We start from the raw sequence: 14,648 nt of genomic DNA on the forward strand, positions 1-14,648 counted from the left end.
ACAAAGACAGAAAAAAAGAGATAGAAACCCCTAACATAGCAAGGGTAATTCCACTCACCTCTCGTCACTATGGGCTAAAGCTGCTGCCACCCTTTCTAACCGTATTGAACGAGGAGTTGGTGGACTTGATTCACATTTAATTTGATGACCTTCTTCTGGAATCGCACTGTCGTCACGACTGTATTGAACAGCAGGCTGGAAGAAGGAAAAATGCATTATATTGAAGACATCGAGAGAAAGAAAAGAAAAGAAAAGAAGAAAGGAAAAACGGAAAAAGAATCAAAAATTAATTTTTAGTTCAGCTAATTATTTTCTCGTTTTTTTTTTGTTTGTTTCCTTTTCTTTTTCTTTTCAACATGAACATTACAAAGCAGTTTTCTTAGAGACAATATTGAGAATGGAGTGAAGAATAACACAGTAGCAGTACTGAGTTGAATCTTTGCTTTTCAATCCCATTCTAGTGATATTAGTGATTATTTAGGAATGAGAGAGAGAGAGAAAAAGAGAGGAAAGAGATGGAAAAAAAGGTAAAAAATGAAGTAATAACATTAGAGACAGATAAAATAAGTAGATGCAGGATATAAGAGTTGGATGTCACATGTGAAGAATGAAGTTGTTATCAATATAAAATTTAAGTTTGCAGAGGAAAATGAAAAGAGGTTGAAAGATAATTTGAACATGAAACTGAAACTTCGAATTTAGAAATTTAAAGAAAAAAAAAACAGAAAAAAAAACTTTATATCATTCAAATTATGCTAAGTAAATAGGAAATTAATATGTAGGTACACTGGATGAAATGATAAATTATTCAGGGAGATATTAACAATAAACTACAAATCAGAATATTTTCTTCTTTTTGATCAAAAATAGTTATTCTTTTTGTTTTTTGTTACCCAAACTATGTTCATAAAAGTTGGATATATAAAATAAATACTACAGCATTTATACATTTCCAAACAAAGCAAACACACATATATATATATATACATACATACACACACATATATATATACACATACATATATAAACACAATTACATACATACACACTCACAAATATATACACATACATACATATACAAATACATATATACCTCGACAAGCACACACACACACACACACACACACATATATATACATACATATAAAAGAGAATTTCCTCCCATTTTGAAATATCCTAGAAGCTATTGGCATATTGTCTTGCACACATATCCTACACAAACTAAAGTGAATTTGACATTAGAAGCCTATACATAATTGATAGCCATAAAACAGTGCCACACAGCAGCCTGCATACTACTGTCTCCACAAGAGAAAGTATAAGAAGAGAGCTGACAGTATCCAGTTTCAATAGACTGTAAAAATTCTGATATATTGGAATCAATGCTGTATTGAAACAAGTCAACGCTTCATGAGGCCAAGCATACGAAGAATTAAATGCAGCTTATTGTTCAAATTTTTTTCCCGTTTTTTTTTCTCTCTGCCTAAGATAAATATGAGCAACTCAACAATATATCTTTATCCCCTAAGAGGGAACGCAGAAAAATACATATACGTTTGATTTTAAATTGATTTTACAACTACATTGTTATTGAAATTTGATCACAGTTATTTTCTAAACAGTAAGATGAAAGAAGAACTATTTCAACCGAATCACAACCACACAAATACACAAAAAGGAAACTGGACACGGAAAACTTATAACAATAACAAAACTAGCCATAAAGAAAATAAGACATTAATAATCTCAAATATTTCCAATATTAAAGGAATTATATACTAAGGTTCCCTACACTGAAAAGGGAAAAAAAAGGCAGTTGATTTTTTAAAAACTGATTCTATTGAAGAAACAAACAACTTGTTTGTGCTATGGATTCCTAAACATACTCCCAGCAGAATTACCTGCTGATGACAAATCAATAGCTAATAAAGCAACATGTAATTAGGTGATGATACACTGAAAAATTTGATGGTGGTGGTGGTGAAGGTAGGGAGGAAGGATCTACACAGGAGTAATTGCAACATCAGCTTGTTGATTTTTGATTTTCTTTTCTTTCATCTTATTTTTTTCTTTCGATATTTTAGAAATTTGAAAATAAAATAAAATGAAATAAACTAAATAAAAGACAAACAACTACATTAAAAATAATTTCTAGATTCCTGCTTCTTAAGATGTGCATGTGTTCCACAAGAAAATGGAACAAGATGCAGTGCCAAAAGGAGAGAGAGAGACACAGAGAGAGAGAGAGAGAGAGAGATAACTGTGGGGGGAGGTGGAATACAGGTATTATCTATTCAGACTACAACTTCTCTGATATATGCCAAAATTAGTAGCTACCAAAAAGCTGATGTCTTGAAATCAATGTCAGATTTTACAAGCACGCACAACAAGGAAGGTGTTGTTTCAGCTCGAAGCACTGATGCAGATATTACAGGAAGTCATTTTTCTTCCTTTGATTTCACTGAAAGGATGACGGTTTCATGTATATGTGTGTGTGTGTGTGTGTGTGTGTGTGTGTGTGTGTGTGTGTGTATATATATAATATATGTGCACATACATACTATGTTGAAAACAACAAAAATGAAACTAGTAATGATTTTTGAACACATCACTATCTCGGCATACATGAAAAGGAGCGAGTGTGCATCTATCTACCTAATGCAGTAGTAAAAAAAAAAAAATTGATTTGATAATTTATTATTGCAACAGGTTCTGTTTTAGAAATATTTAATCAACTACAAGAGCTAGAGACAAAAAGAAAAAAAAAATCTCTACAAAAACTAATTCTGTATCATATAATAATGACAAAAAAAAAAAAAAATTGCTCAAGAGAATTATTCCTCATAAAAATTCTCACATATAATATAGAATTTAACACTCCCTAATAGCCACCCTTAAAACTTAACCATAAAACTGTCAGCTAAGTTAAACCTGCATCTATTAAGTACAGTAAAATCTATTTAATAGTCTAATGTAAAGAAGAGCTCATTAGTAGTATTAAGAAAGTCAATACTCGCTCATCTGATAGCCTGATTCAAACAAAGTAGAATCTCGCATAATACTGAAAAGAACACAACCACAAAAACAAACAGTAAAGATATACATCTTCCATTATAAGAACAGTAAGAAAAAAAAACTGATATTAACAATTTTGTCCCTGCGTTAAAAGCTCTGCCAGCAAGTAATACTCCTTCATTGCATATCTGTATGATCATACAGCATTCACATACATATTGTTTTCATTACTTGCTGGGGCTGGAGGAAGGGACAGAGCTCATGACTCTAGCAGACCCTTCAAGACTGGTGAAGTTGATGCCATTAATGTTTTGCTTAAACCAATAACAGCCAATTTGTGGCCGGCAGCCACAGGGCTTTCTGAATGGCAAGCCTGATCTTTTATCTTTCGCTTGTTTCAGTCATTAGACTGCGGCCAAGCTGGGGCACCACTTAGAATTTTTAGTCGAATGAATCAACTCCAGTACTTATTCTGTCGGTCTCTTTTGCTGAACTGTTACATCACAGGGACGCAAACACACCAACACTGGTTATCAAACAGTGGTGGGAGACAGACACAGACATACACATATATGACATGCTTCTTTCAGTTTCCGCCTACCATATCCATTCACAAGGCTTTGGCTGTAGTAGAAGACACTTTCCCAAGGTACCATACAGTGAGACTGAACCTGGAAACATGTGGTTGGAAAGCAAACTTCTTATCACACAGTCACGCTTGATGAAAAATTACCTAGGATTGTTTTAGTAGTGCATCCCACCTGATGATAAGTCCTGTCTCATATGGTTTACTTCTCGGAAAAGGTTGTCATTGCCTAGTTTAAACTGTTAAATGCTTGCAGGAAAGGCATGAGCGGAGAAGAAATTCTAGAGAGCCATTGCTCTGGAGAAGAAGAATTGAGCAAAGAAGACAGGGTGGGGAATGGGGTAGGACACTATGAAGATGATGAGAGGTGGAGAGATAAGTGGGTTAGAGGTAGCTGAGTGGTGGATGTAAAAGATTAGCTAGAGTCCTCACAGTCACTGGAAATGCTTAGACCTCATTATCACCAAGGAACTCTCCTAGCAGAAGCACATATGCGTTTTTATATAAGAGGTATGTGAATGGCACAGCAGCATTTGAAATATACTAGGGACCATAAATAATGAATACCCAGTGTTCCATGTACTTTAAAACTGAGTACGAAAAGATTTTAACAAAGGAAAATATCTACTGCATTACTATGAAGAATTAAAATTTAGAAGACTTTTTCAGTATAATATCATTAATGGAAAATAACAAAACAAAAAAAAAAGAATGTTAATGAGTGCCAAAAGACAGTTGAGAGTCAGTAATTAGATCTAGTTTTCTTGAGTGGAACTGATTGAGAGACAAATAAATGCTCCTCCGGATAGAATGTCACCAATAATATTTTAAAATAATCTGGTAACTTATATATTCTTGACAGCTGAGGTGAACACAAGTAACATACAATGAAATGCTGTATCTTGAAATTCAACAAAATAGTAGTAGCAGCAGATTTGAACTCAAAACACTTCCACTTTTAATGTAAGGAGAAAAACTGTCCCCTCCCTCCAACACACACACCAAATATTTCCAACTGTATTCTTTTATTTTCTTTACATTCAGTTTGTGGTACTCATTATGTATCATAATACAATGGAACTTTGGAACAAGTCAGGACTACTTTTTTACCAATTCTTGGAAATCCTAATTAATTTACATTTTAACACCAAAAATATAAAGAATAAAAAAAACGACTTTAGTATATATACAATATATACTTGTGTAATACCCATCAAAATAGATGGTGTTTATTTCTGCTCCCTTCCAGTAATTCTTAATTTCTTCACAAGTCTTACATTTTCTTCTTGTGTTTCATTTTGTCTTCTTTCAGTTATTTTTTTACTTCCACACATTCTCCTCCAATACTCTTGCACATTCACATACTTCATTATTTCTGCTCTTCCTCCCTCTCTATCTCTCCCTAGACATATATTCCCCTCAATCTTTTTCTCTCAATAAAAATCTGCCCGCCTCTCTATCATTCTCATCTTACTTTACTAATTTCACCTCTCCAATGTATCTTTCTTTTTTTCACCTCTACTCTCTTACAATATCTCTGTCTCCCACTCTTTTCTTCCATTCCTCTCTATAAGTTACTGTCTGCTCACATCATTGCCCGTCACACAAGCAACTGCTGTCTACTGAGTTTTTACCAACCTCTTTCTCTCTCAACCTACTCTATCTTTCTATCTAATCTAACTCTCTTCATTATACTATCATTCTTTCTTTCACCTCTTTCAGTACATCCACTGCCTTTCCCTTTCTAGCATGACAGAAAAAAAGAACACAAAACAAAAACTGACATGTGACTTGATATTTTATATATATATATATATGCTTATTTTCTAATGAATGTCTTCTATAAAATGAAGATGAAATAACTTATAGTAAAATGCCAAATGACAATACTGCCCAAGTTTATCCACAAACTGTTGCTACTGTGCCATCCATACAGATTATCTTTCAAATACCCTAAACTATTCTCTATTATTGCAATTTTCAGACTAAGCCTTTTACAATACAAGAAAAATAAGACCTGAGTATGTAAAAAAACAAAAAATTCTACCTTAGCCAAATAAATTTTTATTAGGAGAAATATATAATAAAGGCCTGATGACAATAAAGACAGTCATAATGATTATCAGAACTAAGTAAAAATGAATTTTACCTCTAATATTACATGTCCTTTTCCATTCATAAAGTTAACTTTTATATAAGAGAGGAGGGTAAGAAATGTATAAAGAAATTGTGTGTGTGTGTGTGTATATATATATATATATATATATATACATACAGAGGAGATAGGTAGGAGAAAATCACATGACAGAGAGGTGGGGGAGAAAACAAAAATCTTACTTTCTGAACTTTAATTAGCTGAAATGACTGCAGGGTTATAGAACATAAAGTGCAAAAGAAAAGAGCAGATGGAAATGCGGTTCTATGTTGCAATAATTAAAGGAAATGGATAAGCTAAATGGAAGAAAGAAATTATAGATACAATAAAAGGAAAGAGAAAAAAATATTTGGTTATGTATTCGTTTTATTTTTTAATGGGAAAGAAACAAGTAGTAGCCTACATGGCAATATAAATAATTGATGTGTACAAATAAGGAAAAAAGGATTTCTTATACAACACTAAAAATGAACATTCTATAAGAATTAAAAAAAAAGGTAATATTCAGATTGTTTTTCATTTAATACAATCATTGAAAATGAATACAAAGAGCAATAACTACTACCATTATCATCATCATCATCATCATCAATATAACTATTACATACTATATTAGCAGGAATGTTGTCTTGAGGTTTGGTGACAAGTCTCCTCAAATGTCGAGAATCTTTCTTAGGACTCCTGCAGGATACGAGATTGCATTTTTCTGCAGGATGACAATGCATGTCTCAACTGCAATGTCCTTCAATCCCTTAGGTAACAGTTTGGATGTTGTGCCAAGTGCAACAATTACCACAGGAATAATTGCCATCTTAGTCTTCTACAGTCTCTTCATCTTTATGCCTAGGTTCTGATATTTCTCAATTTTTTTGATATCCACTGATATATGATATTGCAAAATCTATGATCTTACACTGTTTCTTTAGTAATAACAACACAGGCCCAACTACACTCTTCCTATTTGGCGGGAAAGCTATGGGTGATTAAATCAACAGCAGCACCGCATAAATAATTCTCATTTTGTCAACTTCTGAAAGGATGAAAGACAAAACATAAGACAGGATTTCAACCCAGTAACAGACCAGAACTAAATCTGCATGATATGAAGTTTCACTGAAGTTCTTTAACTCTACACTAATTCTGTTTGCCATCCATAATAATAATAATAATAATGGTTTTAAATTTTGCCACAAGGACAACAATTTTGGGGGAGGGGATGAGTCAATTATATCGACCCCAGTGTTCAACTTGCACTTATTTTATCGACCCCGAAAGGATGAAATGTAAAGTCGACCTCAGCAGAATTTGAACACAGCACATAGTGATGAGTGAAATACCGCTAAGTATTTTGTCCAGTGCACTAACAATTCTGCCAGCTCACCGCATAACGACGACGATGGTGATGGACTCTCCTGTCAAAGATGACATATGAGTGTCCAGCTTTTGCCCAATGGCCTGCACAAATGATTTGTTTATAGTGATCAAATGTTCATGCTGCACATTAGCTCGCTCTCTCTATCAAATTGACGTTGTCTGAACAGGTGCATGGTGCACCATGCATCAGGTGTCAAAGTGATTGCAGAGCAATGTGAGATGAAGTGTTTTGCTTAAAAACACAATGTCCCACCCAGCCTAGGAATTGAAACCACAATCTCACAATTGTGAGTGCATCACCGAAACCACCAGGCCATGCACTCTCACTAATAATAATATTAATAATAATAATAATGATGATGATAATAATCCTTTCTACTATAAGCACAAGGCCTGAAATTTTGGGGTTAAGTTCACTACATCGACCCCAGTGCTTAAATGGTACTTATTTCATTGACCCCCAAAAGAATGAAAGGCAAATTCAATCTTGGTGGAATTTGAACCCAGAATGTAAAGAACCAAAAGAAACACCATTTTGTCTGATGCACTGACAATTCTGACAGTTTGTCTCCTTAAATAATTTTCAAATTTTGGAAGTTGGCCAACAAATGTAGAGAAAGGGTTAATTCATTATATTGAACCCATTACCTGGTTTACTTTATTTTACCGACCCCTAGAGGGATGAAAGGCAAAGCCGACCTCGATAGGATTTGAACAAGTACAATATATAATAGTGAGGATACAGCTAGCTTTTGGTGATGAATAGTTAGTGTTAGAGGTGGTGGGGAAGAGGACAAGAGAAAGAAAATCCCATTAACCATAATAGCAAGATATAATTTAGAAAAGATGTTTAGAACGAACAATGACACAATATTCATAGGCAATAAAAGTCTACATAAACCTGGGTATCTTTTCACAGAATCATACACACCCTGTGTCTACATACACACCGCACTCATGCACTGTTCACTATACTCAGGTTGCATCTCAATGGTCAGTTGAGCGGATAGAAATAATAGCTAAATCTTGCTCAAAACAGACATGTCAGATAATTTGGTCCAAGGATTCCTTGCATTTAGGAAAAAAAATGAGAAAAAAAAAAAGATGTGTTGGTCACAGCTGCAATACTTTTGATCACAGATCTGCTTGGACCTATGGCTGAACAACACCAAATTTTTTTACATGTGTCATACATACATATACACACAAAATTCATAATATAAAGCAAAAATGAGCAATTATGTTAGGCCCATTCTAGATTGTTAGTGGCTCAAAGAGAGAACGTTTCCAGAGGCTGAAGCAGCAATTCATGTAAAAAGCTTAGTCATATACATACATACATTATATACATACATACATACATACATATACATACATACATAGATATACATACTTATATACATATATATATATATTAGTAACGGGCAGGACTAAGACTTTTAAGTTACAGTGAATGAAGCATGCAATATTTGTTCTGAGAAAAAGAACAGAAGAAAAGAAAACCGCACAAAGGTGGGACAAAAAAACGAAACAGTGAGTTTACTTTTCTATTTTGAACCACATCTAAAAAAAGATAAGTGACATCATGATAAAAAAAGAGGACAAAATATATACATAACAAAACAAAAAACAAAATTGTTAGCATTGTCAACAATGACAAATTACATTAAAATAAATATATACAAAGTCTTCAGTCACATGTATTACACAATTATGTATACATACAACTACACACATTGTGTGTGTATGTGTGTACACATGGATCAACAAAAGAAAGTGGCACTCAACACTTTTGGCAGCAGTTATATATATTTTTAATAGCAGTTTGACTCAGCTCTGTGTGACAAAGTTTCAAGGGTGTGTAGGACGTGTCCCTCACATGGGATATTAGGAGAAGGGTCGAATATGATGAAATGGGATGCAGTCTACATGCCCATGAAATTTTAAGTCATATGGAGCTGAATCAAACTGTTACTAAAATATATATATATATATATATATGTATATATGAACAATTTTTAAAGTATTACAGGACAGCTAGCTGCCTTCATATTAAATAACTTCCAAACATGTCCGTAGATAATTTTCCTTGACCGAAAAAAAAAAAAAAAAGAAAAATCACCCACTTTACCAAAGTTTTACCTGTTGTTTTCATGTTTCATGTGAAAAGCAAAAGAGCCGACACCCAAAAGAAAAAGGGAGAATAGAAAAATTGATTGAAGTAAAATAAGAAGCATTTATTTGTAAATGTGTTTAAAAAAAAAAAAAAAGTTAAGATTTCTGGCTGATCCCTGCAAATTGTCACCTTCCATCTATTTGTTTCTTTCTAACCAACAGACATTAGAATAAAGGAAACAGATGAGAGAGAGAGAGAGAGAGAGAGAGAGAAAGAGAGCAAGAGAGAGGGTGGGGAAAGATAGTCAGGAACTAAGCATATTACCTAGAAGGTATAAACTTTGGTACCTAATGAATGAAGAAAGTGGGAAACAATATAATCATTAATAATTTGTTTTTAACAGTGGAGCTCAAAGTAGGTAGAGCTATGAAGAATACTTTGTAAATATTGGGTAGAAAATCCCTTTGGATAGAAAAAGTTGAAGGTTGCCCGTGGGACTTGAACCCACATCTTCTGTTAAACATGGAAGAGATTCTATTATTGTACTCAAGCAATCCTCCAAATTTCTCGATCCATTTTAAAAGAATTCTTCATTGATTATGCCATAAGAATTTAGAAACATCAAGAGCTGTAAAATAATTTGTTTTTAATGGTGGAGCTTGAAGTAGAAAAGGTTATAATAATAACATATAAATATTGGGCTTAAAAAAAAAACCTTTAGATGGAAAAAAAAAAAATCAAAAGTCTCACTTAGTTTCTAAATACTTATGACATAATAATAATAATAATAATAATAAAAATAATAATAATAATGACAGTTGTTTATGTGTGGAAAAAATGATGATTAGTGTTGAATTAAAAAACAAAACAAAAAAAAATACAGAAGATATTTTGATGGTGATGCAATTTCAAAAACAAGAATAAATTTATCTTTAGAACTGTGTACTAGAGTGCCACAAGAAATATAATTGTATAGCCTGCAGCTAGCTAGGTAGTATGTAGATACACTGAAGCAAGTAACAATAATGAGCTGAAAATCTTTGATTAATGGCAATATTAACGAATAAACCAAAAAGAAAGAGGAGGGAGGCCCCAAAACTCAAAGAAACTCTTTGATCGAAGTTAGATAATCCATTATCATAATCAATCACATTAAATCATCATCATCGTTTAACGTCTGTTTTCCATGCTAGCATGGGTTGGACGATTTGACTGAGGATTTATATAATGAATCTTAGGTCTATCCACTAACATGCATACATCATGTTTGCTTTTTAATTTTAAACTGAAGGTGTGTGCATGAGAGAGAGAGAGAGATAGAGAGGGAATATAAATTAATTTTTGGAACTAAATTTGAAGAATGAGATAGTCCTACATGGCGACTGACGAGTAAAAGGCCAAGAAGACTAAGATGAAGATTTCCTTTGTCAAAGCAGAACGTCTGACAAGCTTCATGAACAGAAAACTATTCTGATTTTTATTTGCAACCACCACTACCCATAGAAAAAAAGGTTGCACAAAATATCGCGAGATATTTCGAGAATTAATGCAGAGAAAATAGAGAAAAGGGTGCATAAAAGTATAAAGACACAAAAGGTTGAGAGAGGTTTTGAAAATTAAGATAGAGAGAAAGCAAATGGGTTGCCAGTCATAAAAATATATTTATCAGGCAATTTTTCTTGTTTTTACCCCTTAAACTAAATTAATAAATGAAAGCCATTTTCAAGGAATGGTAGTGAATACAAATTAAGAAGTAGATGAGATTGGGTGTTAGATGATATTGTTTTATCAAGTTTATGCTTCCATATTTTATTGAAGGCCTCCCACAGTTAAAAGCAGCTACTTTCTTCTAAACATTGGCACATATACACACACACAGAGAAAATATTTAACTGTGATGAAATTAAATACATACATACATGTGTGTATGTATATGTATATGCAGGTGTGTGTGTGTATGTGTATATATGTGTGGCTTAATGGTAAGGGACATTTGGCTTCCAATCATTAGGTTGTGAGTTCAATCCCCACCAGCATGTTGTATCCTTTGGCAAGGAACTTTAATTCACATTGATCCAGTCCACTCAGCCAGCTAAAATGAGCTGTACCTGTATTTCAAAAGGCCAGCCTTATCACAATCTGTGTTGCGCTGAATCTCCCTGAGAACTACATTGAGGGTATGCATGACTGTGGAGTACTCAGCCACTTGCATGTTAATTTTATGAGCAAGCTAGTTCGTTGATCAGATCTACCAGAACACTCCTTGTCATAACCAACAGAGTGCCAGTATAGTATGTGTGTGTATATATATATATATATATATATATATACACACACACACACACACACACATATGTATGTGTACATCAAGGTGTTTGTGTTTATGTGTAAAGATATCATTGTTATTGTTTTTAACATCTAATTTTCTATGCTTGCCTGGGTCAGATGGGGTTTATTAAGGAAAATTTTCTATGGCTGGATGCCTTTCCTGTTGCCAACCCTCACCAGTTTCCAAGAAAGGTAATGTTTCCTCATGCCAAGACGTGTTCTTGCAGAATACTGGAAATGAATAACACTGCATGCATAACAGTGACACTCATTTACCATGCAATGTCAAAACAAAGAGATAGGTGTGTGTGTGTGGAGTTGTATTTCAATTAACATCTGAACATACAGTATCTATTTTGTTTGGTTCTGATTATTACTCGATCTCTATTCTGGTGGAAGTAATACTGGTTACAGATTTCAATGTTTCTTTTTGAGTAGAGAGTTAGTTTTACAACTTTTTAACTTAAAGTTAAATGGAATTTTAAACCTGATGTCAAAAAATACTTTTATAACTTGAGTATAAGACACTGTTAATTCACTCCACTTTCATGTTTATAACACAAAGGATAGCAGTTGTTATTTCATACTTTCAACCACTACAGCATAACAAAGAAAATCTTATATATAGCTGTCAACACTTATTGTAGCCCAAAGCACAATTACAAAACAGAGTGGACAAAAATTAAAAAATAAATATCGAAAATCTTGTCAATGATGTATCTCCAGATGGTATCAGAGAAATTACTGATAAGAAATAATAACAATAGAAACTAATTGAATCAAATTAAGAAAATTAAGAAGAAAAAAAACGTTAAATAGATATTTGGTTAGAAGGGAAATAAAGAAATTTGGATGGAATGGTACATATCAAGAAGGAAAATAACACATAATTTTTAAAAATTACAATATTAATTGGTGAAAAGCTGGAAATATCAGGTATGGACTATTTATTGCATGGCGTGAAAAAAAAAAGAGTAAAAGCAATAAGAAGAATGATAATAACAATGATAATCATAATAATAAATATAATTATCCTGTTGATTAGAAGTTAGTTGTACTGATTATTAGAAACCAAGTGAATGTTATAGTAATAATAATTAGAAAAAAGAAGAAAAGTTTGAGATAATGAAAATCTATGTCATGATATTGCTGTGTTCCTATTGATTTATCTGAAAAGGTAACAGTAATTATTGAAATTAAAAGACTGCAACAATTTTTGGTGGTGGTGGTCTTTTTAATTTATTTTTGATAAATATTAAATGCAATACCACTAAAAGAAAAAACAAAAACAAAGGAAAAATAATTGATTATTAATTTGTAGTTTATATAACATCAGTGAAAGATATCTTTCAAAATAACACATGAAGAAAATCATTTCAAAATTTATTTACAGGCTAAGCACCTAGGTAGGTAGGTAAGTGTGTGTGTGTATGCATTCCTCTTCTCAATAATTCAGGTGTGTGAGGTTCAAGCAACGGGTAGTATCTGTTTAACAGGAAAATTAAAACATCACTTTGTGTGCATGTGTACGTGTAGTTGATTAAATTAGCCCCAAATCCTGGCACATAACTGTACATTTTTATTGAAGCCCCTAGGAGGAAGAACGAAAAACACAGCCCCAGCAAGATTTTGCTGATGCAAAAGAGACAAAGCAACGTAATGATTTCTAACATAGGAGAGCACCAAGCCCTTATTTTAATACAACTGATCCAGCCCTTCTCCCCACAAACTTTATTGGTATTTAATTCATGAATCCAAAAGGTTGTTAAGCAAAAGCAATAACAGCATGATATCAACTCAGAACATAAAGAAATGCAACTAAATAGCACATAATATTTCTTTTCCTGTTGATCTGCCAATTCTGCCAAGCCAACACTGTTTTAGATATTCTACCAGTCCTTGATTGGTATGAAGGTACATAGCTTAAGTGGTTCAGAGTACTTGGCTCACAATCGTAAGGCCGAGAGTTTGATACCTGAAAGCCCATTGTGTCTTTCAGCAAGATACTTTATTTCATATTACTCCAATCCACTCAACTGGGGAATATGAGTAGTAACTGCATTTCAAAGGTCCAATGTCACAATGTCACAGTGTGTGTCACGCTGAATCTCCCTGAGAACTATGTTAAATTTACGTGTGTCTGTGGAGTGCTCAGCCACTTGCACATTAATTTCAAGAGCTGGCTGTTCTGTTGATTGGATCAACACTTGTCATAAGCAATGGAGTGCCAGTACTTGGTTGGTACTTTATTGCAGCTAGAGGGACAACAGACAAAGTTAATCTTTGTGGTATTTGAACTCAAACTCAGAATATTAAAAAAAACTGGAACAAATAATGCAAGGGCTGGAAGAAATGCAGTTAAGCGTTTTGTGCAATGTGGTAACCATTCTGACAGCTCACTGCCTTAAAAATAATTGTTTCAATTTTGGCACAATGCCAGCAATTTTAGGGGGAATGGGAGAGTCAATTACATCAACCCAGTACATGACTGGTATTCAGTTTTATAAACAATGAAAGGGTGAAAGGCTAAGTTAACTCCAGAAGAATTTGAACCCAGAACATATTAATCAGAAGAAATATCACTAAGCATATTGTCTGATGCTCTCATGACTATGCCAGGTTGCCACCTTAATAATAATTAATAATAAGAGCCCTTAAAGGTGAGTAAAGATAAAATAATAATTAAAGACAATGAAAAGAAAGACAGAAATGAAAACAAAGGAACTGTCACCTTTAACATAGTTAAACATTAAACTGTGTAACAGAGAACACAATGGAATTGTAACTACTAACTAGATTATCAGAGAAAGAGTTAAAAATAAAAGTCTTATTGTATTGATCAATATACATGCTGCAGGTGTTATCAAGTGATTGAGTGACTGACTGCTGGCCTGCATACAGCTGCAGAAAGCGCAAGAGAGAAATTCTGTCTCTTGATGTTAGTGACTTCTTTTATAACAAGATTCCATGTTCTCACATTAAATGAATGCTTTTTTTTTTGTTTTTGTATTTCTAGGTTTTATCATTTATTAAAATTTTTTTGCCTCTCTCTCTCTCTCCCTCTCCCTCTCTCT

The 14,648-nt window shown here is 33.3% G+C and overlaps 1 protein-coding gene across 1 annotated transcript in view; it reads right to left on the bottom strand.

Moving 5' to 3' along the window:
- Window positions 1-14,648, bottom strand: part of LOC106869751 (liprin-alpha-1) — a 323,919-nt gene that overhangs the window by 45,290 nt on the left and 263,981 nt on the right. Inside the window, exon 14 of the mRNA XM_052969123.1 lies at window positions 59-195. Coding sequence (XP_052825083.1) covers window positions 59-195 — 137 coding nt within the window. The remainder of the gene's footprint in view (window positions 1-58; window positions 196-14,648) is intronic.

This window comes from Octopus bimaculoides, chromosome 7 (genome assembly GCF_001194135.2).
Source record: "Octopus bimaculoides isolate UCB-OBI-ISO-001 chromosome 7, ASM119413v2, whole genome shotgun sequence".
NCBI classification, from domain to species: Eukaryota; Metazoa; Mollusca; class Cephalopoda; order Octopoda; family Octopodidae; genus Octopus; species Octopus bimaculoides.